At 37.5% G+C, this 19,812-nt stretch overlaps 1 protein-coding gene across 1 annotated transcript in view; it reads right to left on the bottom strand.

The window, feature by feature from the left end:
- Nucleotides 1–18,032, bottom strand: part of LOC140140532 (uncharacterized) — a 105,861-nt gene extending 87,829 nt beyond the window's left edge. Inside the window, exon 1 of the mRNA XM_072162291.1 lies at nucleotides 17,794–18,032. Coding sequence (XP_072018392.1) covers nucleotides 17,794–17,811 — 18 coding nt within the window. The 5' untranslated portion in view covers nucleotides 17,812–18,032. The remainder of the gene's footprint in view (nucleotides 1–17,793) is intronic.
- Nucleotides 18,033–19,812: the final 1,780 nt, after the last annotated feature.

Genomic DNA, 19,812 nt, shown 5'->3' with positions numbered 1-19,812 from the left:
AAATTTTTATCCTTTCATTTCATACACATTTCATACATAATTTATATCAAAAGTGTATCGAATATGTTACTGTATCAAATGAGGGTTCCAATTTAAACTGTATCAAATTTTCGTTGAAATTTGTATCCTTTCATTTCATACACATTTCATACATAATTTATATCAAAAGTGTATTGAATATGTTACTGTACTATCAAATGAGGGTTGCAATTTAAACTGTATCAAATTAGCGTTGAAATTTTTATCCTTTCATTTCATACACATTTCATACATAATTATATCAAAAGTGTATGAAATATGTAACTGTATCAAATCAGTGTTCCAATTTAAACTATCAAATTAGCGTCAAATTTTATCCTTTCATTTCATACACATTTCATACATAATTATATCAAAAGTGTATGAAATATGTAACTGTATCAAATCAGGGTTCCAATTTAAACTGTATCAAATTAGCGTTGAAATTTTTATCCTTTCATTTCATACACATTTCATACATAATTTATATCAAAAGTGTATCGAATATGTTACTGTATCAAATCAGCGTTCCAATTTAAACTGTATCAAATTAGCGTTGAAATTTTGATCCTTTCATTTCATACACATTTCATACATAATTATATCAAAAGTGTATCAAATATGTCACTGTATGAAATCAGCGTTCCAATTTAAACTGTATCAAATTAGCATTGAAATTCTTATCCTTTCATTTTATACACATTTTATACATAATTATATCAAAAGTGTATCAAATATGTCACTGTATCAAATCAGCGCCCAATTCTAATGCTGGCCAGCGGTACCGCCCTATTTTTTTATACATGCCATTTGATACACTTTTGATATAGTTTTTTGATACACTTTTGATACAGTTTTTTACACACTTTTGATAGTTTTTTTGATACACTTTTGATAGTTTTTTGATACACTTTTGATACAGTTTTTATACACTTTTGATACAGTTTTGATACACTTTTGATACAGTTTTTTATACACTTTTGATACAGTTTTCAAATTTCAAAATTGGTCCAATCAAGCTCAAATTCAACAAGAATTATCCTTACATGATCTAAACATATTTGCAAACATTAATGACCCCAAAGTGAAGGGGTCAAAGGTCAAATTTTGAAATTAGTCTAATCAAGCTCAAATTCAACACTGCCCTCTACTGCTAATGCTGACCTCTAGCACTTTCCCCCATCACGGAGCAGCTCAATGCACTTACCCCTATCAACGATCAAAATTACAACGCAATAGGATAAATGTGTGAGAAAGTCTTGCAAAACCCAACCAAAATGGAACATACATACATCAGAGGGCCTGCTTGGAATGCAGTGCTTGTCACTGAAGTTGTTACCCTCAATAAAGAGACAAAAAGGCTACCAATAACATCTACTATACAGGCATGTGCTATATTCATGCTTAATACATATACATTGAGGCCCTATATATAATATATAGTAAGCTTACCTTATCAGAACAAAGTCAGATATTTCCTCTTTAATCACAGTCCCTGATTACAACTACATTGTAACCTAATGTGCAGTCTACAAGCATGTTTGTATCTTCATCATGATAAATAAAACACCATAATTTGCTCTAAAATACAGTACATTTCCAAATGCAAATCCTGGTGTTAACTGCATACATGCCACATGGGCAAATTTGAAAATGATGAGTCATTATCTAGACATGTGATCAGTTATTGATACAGTTTTGATACACTACAAAAGGTCAGTTTATGAAAGCCCAATTTGATACACTTTTGATATACCTCTAGCCACCCAAAATAAACTAAGTCCAATTTAATACGCTTTTGATACACTATAGGCAGCCAGAATTTGACCAAGTCCAATTTGATACACTTTTGATATACCTCTAGCCACCAAAAATTAACTAAGTTCAATTTGATACACTTTACATACACTAAAAAACAGGCAAAGTCCAATTTAATACACTTTTAATACACTGTATGCAGCCAGAATTTGACTAAGTCCAATTTGATACACTTTTGATATACATCTAGCACCAAAAAGTTCACTTTGATACACTTTACATACACTGAAAAATTGCAAAGTTCAATTTGATACACTTTTGATACACCACAAGCATGGCCAAAATTAACTAAGTTCAAATTTGATACACTTTTGATACATTTTTGATACAGTTAGGTGGTATTTGATACAGTTTTGATACCTTATATTTTCAGTTGATACATTTTCAATACACCCTTTGTATATCAAAACTGTATTAAATTGCTGTTTGATACAGTTTTAATACACTTTGATACACTTTTGATACACTTCTTGCTGTATAGAATTTCTGCTAGGGTGAGAAAACATCTTGTTAAGGCCAAAGTTCACAAAAATTCCAATATAGATCCCAAGACTGATAATGGCTGCAAACCTTGTCAGAAACCTCGATGCAAAAACTGCGCCTTTATGCAAGTCACCAGCACTTTCAGTAACAAAAATCGGAGCAAATGCTACACCGTAAATCAAGAAGTCACTTGCAGTACCAATAATGTTGTTTATCTCATTGAATGCGCCAAATGCAACATTCAGTATGTGGGTGAAACTGGTAATAATATAAGAGAAAGAATGCGTAACCACAGATGTACCATCAAGCACCACGCCAAACACGCAGACAAGCCAGTTGCCGTGCACTTTTCCCTTCCTGATCATAGCATCGATGATGTCAAAGTCACGGTCATTGAATCACTTGGTCGCCAATCCAAATTTAGACGTCAGCAGCGCGAGAAATTCTGGATCAACAAACTTCATTCCCTTCAGCCCGAAGGCCTTAATCTTATTGAATAGGACCCCCCCCCCTTTTTTCACGCGCGCATTTTATAGATGCGCCTTCACACTGCGTTTTTTTAAGTCGCGATCTTTTTATGCTTGTTTTTTTACGCGTTTCGCATTAATTTTCTTGCTTGTTTTTAGATTGTTTTCTTGTGTCATTTCATATGTAATAAAGCCTGAAGAAGGTACGCCCAGTACCGAAAATTTGCTGTACAACTGTTTCCCGTCGTCGTTTGTTTTATTTTAAATAATAATTACAATGCAGATATCAGTATGAAACACACCAATTTAGATATGCATAGATGATAATTAATCTTATTGTTGTTTCGGAGGCTTCATTTGTTTCGGAGGCTTCAATTGTTAACGGAAAGTTTGTATTGGGTCCAATTTTCAAACGGTGATATATATCTCCACGATTTAAAAACATGTGACTTGAGGATCTACTTTGCTACATTTTGATAAATAGATTGGATGAGCTCTTTTATTTATATTTGCACAAGGGCCATTCTTCAGAAAATGAAACTAATTTGAAAAAAATCAAATTGTAGGTATCATTTATTTTAAAACTTTTTTTCGACAAGTACAGTTCAAAGTTTTAAGAACTGTAATTTTCATGAACAATTAATCGCCGAACACCCTAATTTGCATAAATTAACATAATTGTTAGTTTTGGGTCTAAAAGTAAGGTTTTTGGGCCATTTTAACACTTACTGTAGTTTTAACTTTTTATAATTCTGTTTTTTTAATTTCCTAAAAAATATGCTGTTATGACGCCACTAAAACAAATCAGAACTGTTGAAAAATTTTTCAAACCGTGCAACAATCGCGTAATTAACGAAACAAATTAATTGGTTTTGTATGTCACACACGTGACCAAAAACATGCAATTGTTTTTACCATCAGAAAAGATTTTATTAACTGAACTTCATATTTTATGTCAAAAGGTAGACTGATTATACCCTCCATTCCAGCTTCCTAAATGGAAATTATTATTGTTAGTTTTTACGTAATTCATGATAATTAACAAGTCACACACGTGACCGGGTCACGTGTCACGTGTGTGACAAGTTTGGTAACGTGTGTGACATACAAATTCCGCCATGGAATTCCATTAAGAGCACCCTATGTTGAATTTTGGTATCAATGTATCTAGCTATGGGCCTCCTCTATCCACTGACACCAAAATAAGTACCGTACCAACATTTTTGATACCTTGCTGCTATGGTATCTTTTTGTGGTTGTGTCCTCACAAATGTGATAAAACCTTGATTGTACACACAAATAGGCTACAAATGGACTTTATGGAAGAAAAAAAACCCAAACATGTAATTTTTACCTGATTTGTAGTTGCCATATACATGTAAAAGTAAATCACAAAATGAACCTAAACACAAAGTTTTAGCTCAACATCACCTGAAATATTCTTAAAAGAGCAAAAACTGACCCAAGTTTTACCCCTACCCCTAAGAATATGGATTTCTGTGTCACCATCCGGTTATTTCAGTTTTAATGGAAAGTTTGCATGAAGTGATTGTTGACATGACACCACTGTTTTTCCCTAAACAATACATTTAGTTGGTTATAGGGCATATAATAAATAAATTTGGAAACAAATTTACATTTATAAAATACTTTAATTGTTCACCCAAAAGTTTGGTAACGTGTGTGACATTCAGACGACCAAAACCAAATGTCACACACGTTACCAAACGTTTAGTATCAAACCCTCAATTAACACAGCCAGGCACAAATGTTTCTTGTCAATGTTGATGTTATTGTAATTGCAAGATATCAATGCTTTACTACATTTGGTATGAATATGTAGGTCCTTTAACATTCACAGAAATTTAGAAATGAATTTTAAAATCCAAAAACTTGCATCCGTCTGATGTCACACACGTGACAGACCCTTTGTTGACCCCTGACACGAAAATAACACAACGTAAAAAATTTTTTTAAATATTTTTGAAAAGTATAGACATTAGTGTAACTATCATGCAAAAGATATGGTGTTATCTGTTTTATTTACAAAGCTGGCACAGGAGCATTAGTGTGAAATACCCCTAGTTATGTCACACACGTGACCGAAGAATGGCCCACAAGCTTGCTGAACAGTTTGTTTCGGAGGCTTCAAAAAAGTTAACGGAAAAACGGCTCTTTGAAGTCGAGATTTTATAAAAATTTTAAAAGCTTGCAAATCGACTAATTTTTGTTACCCATTTCAAGTTAAGATAACAACTGTTATGAATCAAGAAGAAGTGAAGAAATAACCAAGAATTATGAACCAAAGCTACACCCACAAAGTTTGTTAACGGAAAATGAAGCCTCCGAAACGATAAATATCAAGTCCGGTTCTCAAAAATACAGGGCTGTTCACAATTAAATCTAATGTGGCAGTGTTTACTGAACATATGACTGTACTTTCAGGATAAGATAAATTATCCATGAACTAACTGAATATAACACACGGTTTTACAAAAATGTTACTGTTTTTTATAGTTTTTCAAAATGGCAATATTAAGTACATTTAAGCCTGCTAAAACTAAACGCAGTAACTCCCAAAGCTGATTATGCTACCCAAGGTAGCTGCTAACTAGATGACTTATGTGGCCAAAAATCATGGAATTCTGTGGCTTTATTAGAACACTACGGATTAAAATGTTAAAAATCCAAAGTTACACCCTTTACCGTGAAAATGACCATATTTCAGTCTCTGAACCTCAAAATAACTGTGGAGACAAACCTGAAATCAGTGAACTACCTCGACATAAACATGAACTTGGCAACCGGCGTGCACCAACCGTACATGAAACCAAATAATGAGCCAATGTACATTAACAAGCAGTCCAACCATCCTCCACAAATCATCAAGCACATCCCTGCCGCCATAGAAAAGAGAATCAACAGGCTATCATCGAACCAAAGAACATTTGAAAAAGCTGCACCATGTTACAACGAAGCACTGAAATCCAGCGGATACGACGGATCCATAAAATTCAGCAGCAACAAAGAAGACAACAGGAAAACAAGAAAGAAGAAGAACCGCTCAAGGAAGATAATATGGTTTAACCCGCCTTTACAGCAAGAACGTAAAAACAAATGTTGGCGGAACATTCATCAAACTGATCAACAAGCATTTTCCCCGAGGGCACAAGTTGCACAAGATATTTAATCGCAATAATACCAAGGTTAGTTACAGTTGCATGAAAAATATGAGGTCAATAATCAAGTCACACAATAATAAGGTCATCAAAGTAAGGACTCATAAACAAACCGAAACCGCAAGGAAATGCAACTGTAGAATCAAAGCAAATTGTCCCCTCCGTGGAGAATGCTTGACTGAAGCAATAGTGTACAAGGCTACTGTAACATCTGATGTGGAATCTAAAGTATACATAGGACTTTCAGGAGGAACGTTCAAAGATCGCTTCCGGAACCATACGAAGTCCTTCAGACACGAGAAATATGAAAAAGAAACTGAACTTTCAAAACATGTTTGGAACCTTAAAAGAAGTAGGCCTAATTCCAATTATGAAATCATCTGGGAAATAGTTAAACAATCAAACACTATGAGACGAGAATCCGGTCAATGCAATCTTTGTCTAGAAGAAAAACTTTATATTCTAAAAATGTCTGAAGAAACCCTCTTAAACAAAAAATCCGAACTTATCTCAAAATGTCGCCACGCAAGAAAAAAGAAGTAGGCTCAATTAAGTTGTTGTTTTGATTTTTGATATGCGGTGCCATTAAATTTTCGAGCTAAATTCACATCTATTTCGAGTAGGCCTATCCGCGTGGATCGACTTTGCGTATGTTTCATATCCACGCGTCTTTATGCGTAGGCCTACTTTGCGTATTTTTTCGGTTCCGTAATCAAGGATCATAACAACAACAGCGCAATAGTCTGACGATCGCCGTGAGGCGTGAAACTACTAGTTACTAAATGCTGAATATTATTTAGCCAAAATTGTTTTATTAACTTTTGTTACCAGCGTGTAATTATTTAATTATTTAAAGGTCAAGTAAAAACAAAATACCAGTTGATTGTCCACATGTTATCAAAAAGAGGAAGTGGAGGGCCTTTTTATTTATCATTTATTATTTTTTTACAATGCAAATGGATTTAGGCCTATGTATTATTCCCGGACATTATTAGTTGTGTAACTTGTAGAGGAGGATGATAGGATCGAGGCTCTTGCCCGGGGCTCTTGTTATATGGTTCTCTGAGAGGATGATTAAAACAGAGCCTCTAAATTGAAATGCTTATTGGACAGAAGCAAATCTAAACAATTGACAATATTATTAACTATTGAAACATTGAAAAAAAGTGTTCCCTTATAATAAAGAAAATAGCATTAAACATTTCAGACTCCCTCAATGGCAATGCCATGCGAAAGGAAGCGGGCCAGGCGGGGACGATCAATTGGCTTTTTTTTTCATCATCAGCAAGCATGCAGCTTCCTATTTTACTTATTCATAAATTCAACCACCGGTCAACATGACCAAGATATGATTCCAATGACTTTATGTAGGCCCTACATGGCATGTATAAAACCATAGAACTAATTATGAGTAGGCCTAGGCCTATGTATTTTTTTCGTAGGGCCTACCTTAAAATATTCAAGAGATGACAATTGGTTAAAAAAAAAGCCTTTTCTTCCATAAGTTAACTTTCAAAAGTGCTTATTTTCATACCCCAAACATGCCAAAGTAGGCCTAGGCCCTTTCATTTTACAAATTTATTCCCCTAGATGCCATGTGTTATACGGGACACTTGCCAATATTATTTGAGCCGTTGGCACTGGGGCAGTAGCTGAACGGCAGATGAAGAACCTGACATGCAAGCTGTTCTTGAAATAAATTACGAGGAGCGCCTACAAACATACATAGGCCTTCAAAAAGCCTATATGCTACAAACATCAAATGGGAACTATTATAGGCCTACACTTATTTTAATCCATGGATGGTTAGGCCCGGGGTAGGCATAGGCTATGCGAAATTGATGTCAGTCATTTCCAGCCAGGTGCGCTGTATTTTACAAGATTTACCCAATCAACATAAACTTTGTAACTGTAGGCCTACCTTTGATAAAACGCTCGGACACTTTGCACTTTCAAGTTTCAGTGGGAGTTGAGATTGGATTACAATGTAGGCCTATAAGCATTTCCGAAAACGCAAACTAAAGGCTGACAGTTAATATTGTTCATATGATTGTTTGGAGTGGCCTTTATATGTTCCTCTTGTGGTTCTTTATCTTCAATTTGTTTCTCGCTTTCATAGGCCGTTAAAATAAATAAAAATAAATATTTCGGATTTTATATAATAGCGCCTTTTTTCAGATCTCGGAGGGTTCAAAGCGCTGTAATTTCGCTGCCATGGTACTGCCACAATCAGATCGCATCATCTAGGCTGGATGCTGCCGAACCTGTCGCAAATCTAGCCGCACTTGGATTGTAACATCCACCAATTATCTTTTCAGCTCCCCAAATTTCATTGGGTGAAGGAAGTTTTGATAACCAAACAACTAATCACCGATTTTTGAGAAGCAGGAGGAAACTGGAGATCCCAGAGAAAATCTGCAGCATGGATCCGGGATCGGGATAAACCAAGTTCACATGAGTCTTTTGGCGCGGCCGGGCTTGAAGTTGAACGCGGGACCTCAGTGTGGTGCAAAGGCGAGAACCGCGCCAACTCGCTCTCCCGAGCCTGACTTTTGTTTTGAACCTCGTCCCGTCCGATAAGTCTGTCTCAACACGGAGCGACCGCTTAGAAACAAACAAACACACTTTAATCACTGCAAATTCAGCTTCCAAACTTGAGTCAGGATCGGCTTATGCTTTTAGGCCCGGCGGTTAACCTAGGCCGCACGCCCGGGAGGTAGGCTATAGGCCCTATATAGGCCTGAAGAAATTAAGTCGCATGTCATTAACCCGAAACATCATTGCCTTCTCTTTCCTATCCTCACCAGATATTTCAGAGGAAAATAAGTAAAGAGTTGCCTCATAAAGACAAATGATACTCTGAGTATCTTGCAAAAGCCGAGCAGCTAGAACTGACAGCTTTGACTTTGTCAATATGAAGGCCTAGGCCTAACTTACTTATGTTTCCCCGTTGTTGGCCAATTTTGTAGGCCTAGCTAGAATTTATATATAGGCCTATCATAGAAGTCATTGTAGCTTTGTAATTTATATTATAAAATCCTTTTTAATATACTTGTTAGGCCTAAAAGACACAGAAAAGTTCATTGCTGTAAACACGTTCATGCGTTGGTTTAGGACCAAGTCTGGACTATGCAGTGTTGCCATGCAGCGGAAAGGATAACCACTTTGACGTCACAGGGGTTGCCACGTGTCTCTGCACATATGAATTGGGCGGAGCGACGCGACATTGGGCGCTTTGTCTTTATTTGCTGATTTGGGGGTGAAATAAAGGAAAATTATGTTTATCATTTTAGAAATGGATTCTATATGTTATTAGCTTTATTTTGATACCAAATATGTTTTTCTTTCAATGGTCCCTTTTTAAAATACATGAACATACAGGGTGTAACAATAAAATTTGTACAATTGCATTTTGACTTCTCAGGAAAAAACTAAAAGAGTTATGGCACAGATGTTATATGCAATAAAATCAGTAATATCTTGGCTAAAAGAAGACGTTTAGTTGGTTTCTTTACTAGTTTGGGTTCAAAAGTTATGTCCGATTAATTAAATCGTCCAGAAAACGTGTTGGGCCACTTTTGCCATGTTTGCGCATACCAAGTTTGAACCGCGCAGATATGCTTATCGCGCATTAAACATCAAAGAACTGACATAAAAGAAAATGGTGTTTCTTCATGAACTTAATAATAATATAATATTTCTTTAAAATCTACATTTTTGTATAAATGAAGCCGTGAAATTTCTTTCAAATTATCTTATAAATAAAGTAATTTCATATCCCTGAGATATCATTGGTAAAACTGAGAACAGTCTTAATTGTATCCATAAGTACAAAGCAATAAGATTTTGAAATTAAGTTCAGCTGGGCTTCTAGCTGTTCTGGGGCGACCACTATTGCCGGCATTTCTGTTAACAAATTCTACATACTGCTCATAGTTATATATTGTATGCTTTTATGGAAGACGTGAGTTTGGAAAATGAGCTATAAATAATCTTATGGTTTCTGCTTGACTCCATGTGCTACCGAATGTCACAACCATAAAAATACGCTCTTCCAACGTGAATTGGGGTTGAAGTTGTTGAGCTGCAGCAGTCACGATTTTTAGTAAAAGATGTTATTAAGGCCAGAGTAATGGAAGACGCATTCGTCCACGACCGAATTTGAGATTTTTTGATATTTATCAACACTAAGATGTATTCTTTCACTCGAAACTGATCAAATACAACTTGCCAATATTTATTCGTATTTTTGCTTGATTGATTTCACTCTTTTCAACTCTAAAAAGTCACATGGCTCAAGACAGCTTAGTAAATTGGCGGAAATAATGAGTCAGAAATGCGAGAATGCGAAATATTGTGATTACGCTCATGATTCAAGCGCCAAGCGTGACGCCAACACAACTCTCTTGCCGTATATCCAACGCAGTCAAGGCGCATTCGGTATGTTGTTAACGCCAGCAAATGTGATGTAAACAAAACAAAAATTTGTAGTGAAAAGGCCATTAGATTTTTTAATTATTTTGGATTTTGGCGCACTAAAACCAGACATTATAGATTCATTGGTGCAAAAAGATGCATATTTAGACCATGCACCAGATACAGCTTTTACAAGCGTGAAAGTCTTACCGTTTTAAAATATACGGACGTTTTGTGCATTATTTTGACATTTTTTTACTAAAACGTCGATTTCTCAGAGTTCATTTTTGACAATATTGCACGATTTTTGTGACAAGATAACTCTAAAAATATGCAAGCAAAAGGTAAACTTTTTGCACTATCGCTTAGAGCTCATCAAAGTCTGGGGAAGGTTTTCTCATTTTTTCAAAATATTTGTTTTGAACAAAATATACACCATTATGTGCAATTTTTAGCTTAATAGAGTGACAAAATTGCTTTTTTCACATGTTTTTTGCAATATTTCGAAAAATAAGACGAATTTAAAAAATAAAAAAACATGTCTCTTCTCCATGAAAAACTATCTAAAATTTTTTTACTCCGAACGGATTTTTTTTTAAGTTGTCACAAAAAAATTGGGGTAAAAAGTGTATTTTTGTGATTTTCTCAAAAACTCGATATTTTTGAACAAATCTGACGTCACCATGGGATTCCTTGACTCATTTCCTTTCCAAAAATGTATAGTTTTATAAACTTTGGACATACAATTCAAAAATAATGATGCTCGAAAAGGTCCATGTTCTCTCCCATTACTCTGCCCTTAAGTCAGTGCTTAGTTGTGACTTTCAAAAACTAATATTCTATTATGTAATCATTTCTACCACTTCGAATACCCCATTATTTAAATCTATCTATCATAAGAGCATCGTCCAAATGGTCCATGGTTCAACTCTATTCTGTCACTTTTGTAACACTTAGACAAAGGTGGCCCAAGCGGTTTTAAGACTAGGTTACATAATTGGCCATATCTTCACTTGTATACCGTCGATTTTATTGAACAAAGCTTAGCTGGTGGCTAAAGAAATTATCTTGATAGACTGACCCCTGACCTCTGAACGGTGTAGACGTGAAAAATTTCGCGGAGCCTCCGCTGATTTTAAATCACCTTTATTTTTCAACTTTAAGTTTTCATCCGCACCAATCCGCGTAATATATGTTATATTATAATCTTCTCAATCAAGTTTGGTGTTTTTTAAGACTTTTTACGATTTTTAAATACCCGAAATTTTAACTTATATTTCTCGCACTTGTGTACCTGTATATCCTACGTTGGTTGACTACGGACACCACTGATGATTCATCTGCTGAAGAAAATCTTTCACCAAGTTCTCTGCAAATTGAACTATCTCAGAGGTCATTAAACCACTTCCATCGGTTTCTACAAGACACCAGCAGTCCCGTCAGCGATTTTGTGATATATTCTTCGTGTTTTGTGTGTTTTTAACCTTGGACTTCAAGCTGTGCAATCTACAATTCTGCTTCGACGATACGAGACGCCATCTTTAAATACCCCGCCCACTCCTGTACCACGACGCCATTTTGTGTTTTTCCCGACCTGTACCATTCTTCCTATAGAACTCATACTCTGGAGATATGCATTCTACACGCACATTGTTCACCTTCACATCACTCCTGCTCTCCATTTGGATTATGCGGGACGATGGACACCATGCTTACAACTCAGGTCTGAATCATAAGGTAGGATCCAACCATTTGTTTTCTGGATCATGTATTCTCCCTGATGTAAGAAATGTGGTAAGCAACGTTGTTAACAGTGACCAATTTGATCATGTTACTCTTTTGTATACATCCTGTAAATTACATACTCATCTTTTAGCAAGCAGGGGTTTGTTCCCCTCCATGTTTGTCAATTTTCAGCCTGATTCAAACAACAACAGTATTATTTCTGCCTCAAACTTATTCACTCTGCTGGGTTTGTGTGGTGATATCCACCTGCATCCTGGGCCTTTGTCCAAAAGCAAGAGAGGCAAGCGTATGAAAAAACCCAAATTCCCATGTACATGTTGTGGTAACGAAGTACACGACAACCAGCGTGCACTTAGTTGTGATGGTTGTGGTAATTGGACTCATACTCAGTGTGGTGATGTAAGTGACGATGAGTATAACACCCTCACTCAAGTAAGTGATTTTGCATGGTTGTGCCCTGCATGTGATGTGGTCAATTTCAATGACTCATTCTTCAACTTTACAAAAATAGAAAGCTCCAATTACTATGAAGTTTTAGGTGACTCATTCATAGGTAACATCTTGGGTTCAAGCAGTAAATCGCCTTGTAAACCCAACCCCAGTTCATCCAAGCCAAAATCCTCCACCAAACCAATGAGGGTGCAAAAAAATCGCCCTACTCTCAATATAAACAAAACTAGTAGTTAGTACTGGATCAAATTCTAACACCAAAAACTGTAATAGTGATCCAGTACCACAGACTGCCAACCCAGTAAACAAAGACAATATAGCTGGTACAGTAATGCATACCGGGAGAACTGAACCTTATGCCCCATCCACCAACAAACATCGTGGTGGAACAATTATCAACATCAATATTTGTAATAGTGATCAAGTTCCTCTGATTACCAATCCAGTTACAGTGCCTCATAACCATGTCAACTCATCTGATGATTTAGCAACGCATACCGGGAGAACTGATACCCACAATAGTAAAAAACTTTTGGTTTAAGCTTACTTAACATAAATTTTCAGAGTCTGAAACGCAAGGTGCCAGAACTGCAGGCTCTTATTGACAGTGAGCAACCAGACATCATAATAGGCACGGAAACGTGGCTTAACCCTGACATCCAAAATTGTGAACTCTTTCCGGGAAACTATCAAGTTTTCCGTAAGGCCCGCCACGATGGCTATGGTGGTGTTTTAATTGCGATCAAAAACATGCCTGCTCAGCTTTTGGATGACCTCACTGTTGATGCTGAGCTGTTATGGATAAAACTTGATTTAGGTAAAACTCTGTTGTTTATGTGTGCGCCTATTACAACCCTGACACATCTATGTACTCATTATAAGAACTTGACAAATCAATTTCAAAACTTCATTCCAGCTATAGTAGTAACTGCTCATTCTGGCTGAGTGGAGATTTTAACATGAAGGACATAAACTGGAGTAATCACTCGGTCAAGCCTGGTGGCTCTTTTCCAAGTCAATGTGCTTACTTCCTTGATATGTGTACCAACTACCACCTCACCCAAACTGTGAGAGTTCCAACTCGTGGTAAGAGCACGCTTGATTTGTTTCTGACCACAAACCCCACTCTTGTCAACCAGATTGTCACGCTCCCTGGCTTGAGTGACCACGAGGTTGTTAAAGTCACTTGTGATATTAAACCCCTCAAAAAGAGTCAGCTCAGACGTAAGATCTTCCAGTATTCTAAGGGCGACCTCTCATCGTTGTGTAAAGACCTTGAAACTTTTGGGAAATCCCTTATTCAAAATTTGCATAAAAACTCTGTCCAACAAAATTGGACTCTGTTGACAGAAAAAATTACAGATTTGATGGAGAATTATATACCAACAAAACTGTCGTCATGTAGATACAATTTGCCTTGGTATAATAATAGACTCAAACGTATGAAACGTAAACTTCAAAGACTTTACAATAAACAAAAGAAATCAAACTCAGAAGAGGATGAAACTGCTTTTAAAACATACAGAACAAATTACAAGAAAGAACTCAGACACGCTCAAGGGGATTACATAAACAACACTATGTCTGATAACATGCATCAAAACTCCAAACAATTCTAGAAAATTGTCAAATCTAAAAGAATTGACAATGGAGGCATCCCGCCTCTTAATCATGGTAACACTACAACTGACAACAGTCAGGACAAGGCTGAAATCTTAAATGATTACTTCAAGTCAGTATACACACAGGAGGACATTACAAATATCCCATCTGAAGCTGGGATGCCATACCCTGAGATGCCACCCATTACAGTCACGCCAGAGGGGGTGAAAAAGCTTCTCACAGACCTGCAACCTAACAAGTCCCCAGGACCTGATAAACTTCCTGCTAGAAAGAGTGCGCCGAGCAATTAGCTCCCATTCTGGCAGCCATTTTCAACCAGAGCTTGGACACAGGCCAACTCCCTACTGACTGGCTCATGTCGCACATCACACCAATTTTTAAAAAAGGTAACAAAAACTCACCTAGTAATTACAGACCAATTGCATTAACCTCAATATGCTGTAAGATATTGGAACACATTCTTACCAGTAATATCATGTCTCACTTGGACCAACACAATATTCTTGCTGAAGCCCAACATGGCTTTAGAAAAGAAGGGCTGTGACACTCAACTTGTCACCACAATTAGTGACATTGCAAAATCTTTTGAAAAAAAATAAGCAAGTCGACGCTGTTTTACTAGATTTTTCAAAACGCTGTTCGACCGCGTTCCGCATACTCGTCTGCTTAGGAAAATTCATCACTACGGTATAAGAGGGAAGGAACTTGGTTGGATAAATACTTTCCTAACCAAAAGAAAGCAACGTGTTACGCTTGATGGAAAACTTTCTCAACCGCTGACGTCACGTCGAAGCGTGCCACAAGGCACCGTCATTGGTCCTCTGTGTTTCCTGATTTATATAAATAACATGCCTGATTGTGTCTCAAATGGCACCAAGATCCGCCTATTTGCGGATGATGCTCTCATATATCGGGAAATTAACTCTGATCAAGATACGCAGTTATTTCAGAGTGACTTGAATGCCTTAACCAAATGGAGCTCTGACTGGTTGATGTCTTTTAACACAGAAAAGTGTTACACAATGCATTTTACATCTAAAAAGTTACCTTCAATCACCCCTTATAAGCTATGTGAAAATGTTCTTCAAGTGACATCAAGCCATCCTTATCTTGGTATCACCTTTAGTAGCGACCTTAACTGGAATTCTCACATTAGCAAAGTTACAAAAGGATGTAAAAAGTTTTAGGTGTTATTCGTCAGAACTTCAAATCTTGTACCCGGACGTGAAATCAAGACTGTATTTGTCCCTTGTCCAACCAAAATTGGAATATGGTACCACTGCGTGGTACCCTAGCACCAAAAAGCTAAGTATCAGCTCGACATGGTTCAACGATCAGCTGCAAGGATGTGTCTCAACGACTACTCACGTGAGTCCAGCGTGTCAGCTATGATTTCATCCCTGAATTGGACTGATCTTGAGACCAGACGTATCATCGTTAGACTTGCTATGATGTTCAAAATCAACGGTGGACTAGTGGATGTTGATTGGGAACCACACCTGACCCGACCTACACGACAACTAAAACGCACCCATCCTTCTTCATTTCAACGACCGAGAACCAGAACGACCATCTACTCCGACAGCTTCTTTCCTTGGACCGTAAAGCACTGGAACGACCTACCACACCACATCTTCGACGCCCCAAATTCAAAAAATCTTTAAATCAAGGCTCCGCGACCTTTTGACGACAATCGACTCCACCTCAAGTTAGCTTTAGGTCACCTCCTCCGACGCTGATGCGGGATCCCGCTTAGTTGGAGTAATCAACCAGAACCAGAACCAGAACCAGACATATAAATATCACCCCAAAAAATAAACGGTATACTTGTGTCATTCTATTTTCAAAATTGTACAAATTTTATTGTTACACCCTGTACATAAAATAGCTACAGAAATTTGATAACTATCCATTAATTGCACAAGTAGAAGCATGTAATAGCAAGAAAGTTTATTGTAGTGAAAAGCAGATTTCTTGGATGAACACAATTCCTCTTTAACCCAATATTTGTGGAAGAAGGGCCCAACCCCATGGAGTTGGGCTTTTCTTCCATGAAAACCATGATTAAGTGTACATACGTGGAAGACTATAGAGAGTGGATTTTGGCTCATCTTTCACACATAAGGAAGAACAGTCTGCTGGCAATAAAATGCTGGGTCTAATGCATTTTTGTAAAAAATTGGGAGTTGGGCCCTTCTTCCACTCAGGTATTCAAATGTATGTGTGATGTTGATTTTCAGGGGGTCAAGTTACATCCGAAATACTAAATGTGCTCCAGAGTAACCAATTGAGTTCAGACTGGATTTGAAATACATACATTAAGCTGAATTTATACTCGATCGCTTTTGCAGAAATGTTTACTTACATTTCCAGAGCGTCAAGCCGATCAATCGATTCAAATCGCCGAAAACGATGTCGCTTTTGCAAGTTGAAGAAATCTCAACAGTTAGAGACCAAAATTTTCAGATTTTTTTTTTCTCAGTGATATCTATCGAAAGTGTGAAGCAGCTCTGCTGCGAAGCAGTATAGAATATAATTGTAGAATTCCTTCTCGCCCACATACACTACGTAGCACATGCAGATATATGTAGTGTATGAACGGTGTCTCGTGGTTTGGAAAGTCACGTAAAGCTGGTGGTCCCGTGTACAGGAAGAGTCAAATCCTGTGCACGTTAAGTGTCAGAGCTATTCGAAAAGAGAAGGGGGATCATCCCCTGTTCTGATATCTGTATATTCACCTCCTCTAAGTTCAGTGCTGTACGGTGCAAAACTGATTGAGGCGCCAATGGCTCCTAACTTTATAAATTTGGGCGCCCATATTTTGCTCCCAGGTAAAAAATCTGAGGCGCCAACTGAACAGCCACGTGTGTTGAATGTTCATAGCTGCTGTACTCATATCTACATATTTCCATTGAATGCTACATACTTCATACACAGCATGTACAGTGTAGGTAGGCCTATATGTTTTCCAGGAAGTCCCCATCGAGACATCATGATATTCATAGCATACATTCGTACTCTTGAATGCTACGTTACATACATGTTTTGCATTTGCTGGCGATTAAAAGCTTCAACAGTTGGGCGCCATTGGCGCCAGGGATTGAATATTTAGTCGCATCAGAAAATATCTAGTCGCCAATGCGACTAAAATGGTCGCACCGTACAGCACTTTCTAAGTTCCAGAGGACTTCCAGTTTAGCTCAAATGAGCTGCTATATAGTATAGGAAGTACTAGAAAGGAAAGGAAAGGACACTATTTTTGTCTGTAACTTCAAAAGTATATGCACTAGAAACATGATTGACCCCTTATTGTTTAGGTAATTTAATTCTCTTTCAAATGAAAGAACTTTCAGCTAAAAATATTGAACTTCAAAATTTTATGAACATCCCTAACAACTTGTGCAAAGGGGACGAAGGGGACAATGTTCCCGGATGTCCGACCGAGTGAATGACAAAAAAGTTTCAGTTTTGGCTTTCTTTACTCAAGGGCTTTAATTTGATATATAAAATGATGCAGTTTGATGGCAAATTTGAATTCACCTTTCATACTGTGCAAATTCGAAGTAGAGTTCTCGAGTAAATTTTAAGCTTACCTGACTGATCTGTTTCATGATCTTTCAAAATGCTTCGCGCGTGTCCTTCGCTGATGATCAATCATTGCACTTGGGTCCAAAATCTGCTGCACTCGAACATGGATATATATTTGCAATAGTGAACCCGGATCACGAAGTTTAACTGTTCTTAAAATCGACTTCCTATAAATCTTCACTTCGAACATGCATTGCATGACACAGCGACCAAAATCAACTTGACCTCAGAAGCTCAGATCTGACCTGGGATTTTCCCTGCAATAATGACGTCACGAGTTAAAAATAACCATGATGTCAAATTTAAAGGCCCATTCAAAGCTATTCAATGACACTGACAGGGCCGGATTTACCATTGGGCCCCCAATGACACAGTAGCGTAGCCAGCGAGGTGGGGGGGGGTAGGGGAAGTGCCCTCTGACAAAAAAATGAAAGAGAAAATCACGAGGGCAAAGGAAAAGAAAAGGGACAAGGAGCCAAAATAGTGTAAAATACAAAAGATAAAGCCTTTTCCATCCTGATATAAATGGGCAAAAATAGTGTAACATGCCAAATTTTTGTGCACATCGTCCCAATAAAGCCTTTTTTGGAAGCTCGAAAACATAGTCTCTATGTATTGTATGATGCAGCTGTAAGTTTAACTTTTTTAGCTGTAGGCCTAATTAATCTGTGCCCCCCGAAATTTTATTTTGCCCCCCCGACCAAAAAAGCTGGCTACGCCCCTGCCGTGACACCATGTTTTGGACCAAAATAGCACAATTTTGCGCGCTTCGCGCATACTGGTCCTTTTCATAGCTAAATTCATCTTCATCTCGGGCTATAATATTTGTCAGAAATTGACATTTTTCTCGGGCTTCGCGAGCAAATGTCCAAGTAAAATTGGAACAAAATATGCTGGGCTCCCTCTAAATTATGATCCGCTGCCACTGTCTATCTTATAGTAGGCCCCCTATTTGTAAATCTAAACTTCCTCACGGCAGTAGCATAGCCAGTGGGGTAGAGGAGGGCAGAGTGCCCCCCCCGACAAAAAAAAATGAAAGAGAAAAAGGGGAGAAAAGTGCCCTCGGACAAAAAATGAAAGAGAAAATCGGAAAGGCAAAGAAAAGGGGCGCCAGGAGCCCGATTTCCACCAAAATTCATCCTGATCATGGGCCAAAATAGTGTAAAATACAAAATATATGCTCGCTATACATGCATATTGTCTCAATAAAGCCTCAAAGACTTAATCAATCAATCAATCAAACTTATTAATATGTAAATTCTCTGTCTCTTTGCCATTTTTGCCCTGAAAATTTTATTCCCCCCCCCCCCATGACCAAAAAAGCGGGTACGCCCCTGCCTGATGATGAACTTGGGGCCTCTCAATTTTGGCCTGGCCCAGGGCCCCCAAAAAGGTAAATCCGGCCCTGGCCACTGAAAGTGTGCAAAAAAAATAAAAGTGAAGGATAAAGTAATTAAAATTGTCATTTAGGTATTTCCCCCAGAAGGTCCCATGTCACAGGGGAAGTTGCCCAAAATTGTCAAAATTGACCAAAGTTACACAAAGTTGCATTAAGTTGCCTAAACATTTTGCAAAGTTACGCAAAGTTGCTCAATATTTCATAAAGTTGCATAAAATTGCGCAAAGTTACTCGAGGTTAATAATGCAAAGTTGCACAAAATTGCAAAAAATTTAGCAAAGTCGATTGACAACTTTACGCAATTTAGCACAATTTTGCGAAATTTTTGTCAATTTTGACAATTTCGGGCAACTTCCCCTGTGACATAGGGCCTATCAATGCAACACCAGAACCAAGACCAGACTACAGTGATTATTATTAATTTCTATGAAATTAACATTAACACTGCTTTATTAACAACTAGCGGGAGACCCGCGCTTCGCGCGGGTCCCCGCTAGTTGAGTAAACGGGAGCGGTTAGTAAACGGGAGTGGTTAGTAAACATGGTAAACGGTGATGATAACCCGGGGATGATAATCACGGTGTCTTGGTGTAAATTATTAATCCAGTATAGTAATGATCATGTT

This window comes from Amphiura filiformis, chromosome 19 (genome assembly GCF_039555335.1).
Source record: "Amphiura filiformis chromosome 19, Afil_fr2py, whole genome shotgun sequence".
Lineage (NCBI taxonomy): Eukaryota > Metazoa > Echinodermata > Ophiuroidea > Amphilepidida > Amphiuridae > Amphiura > Amphiura filiformis.
This window is presented reverse-complemented; position numbering and strand designations above follow the sequence as displayed.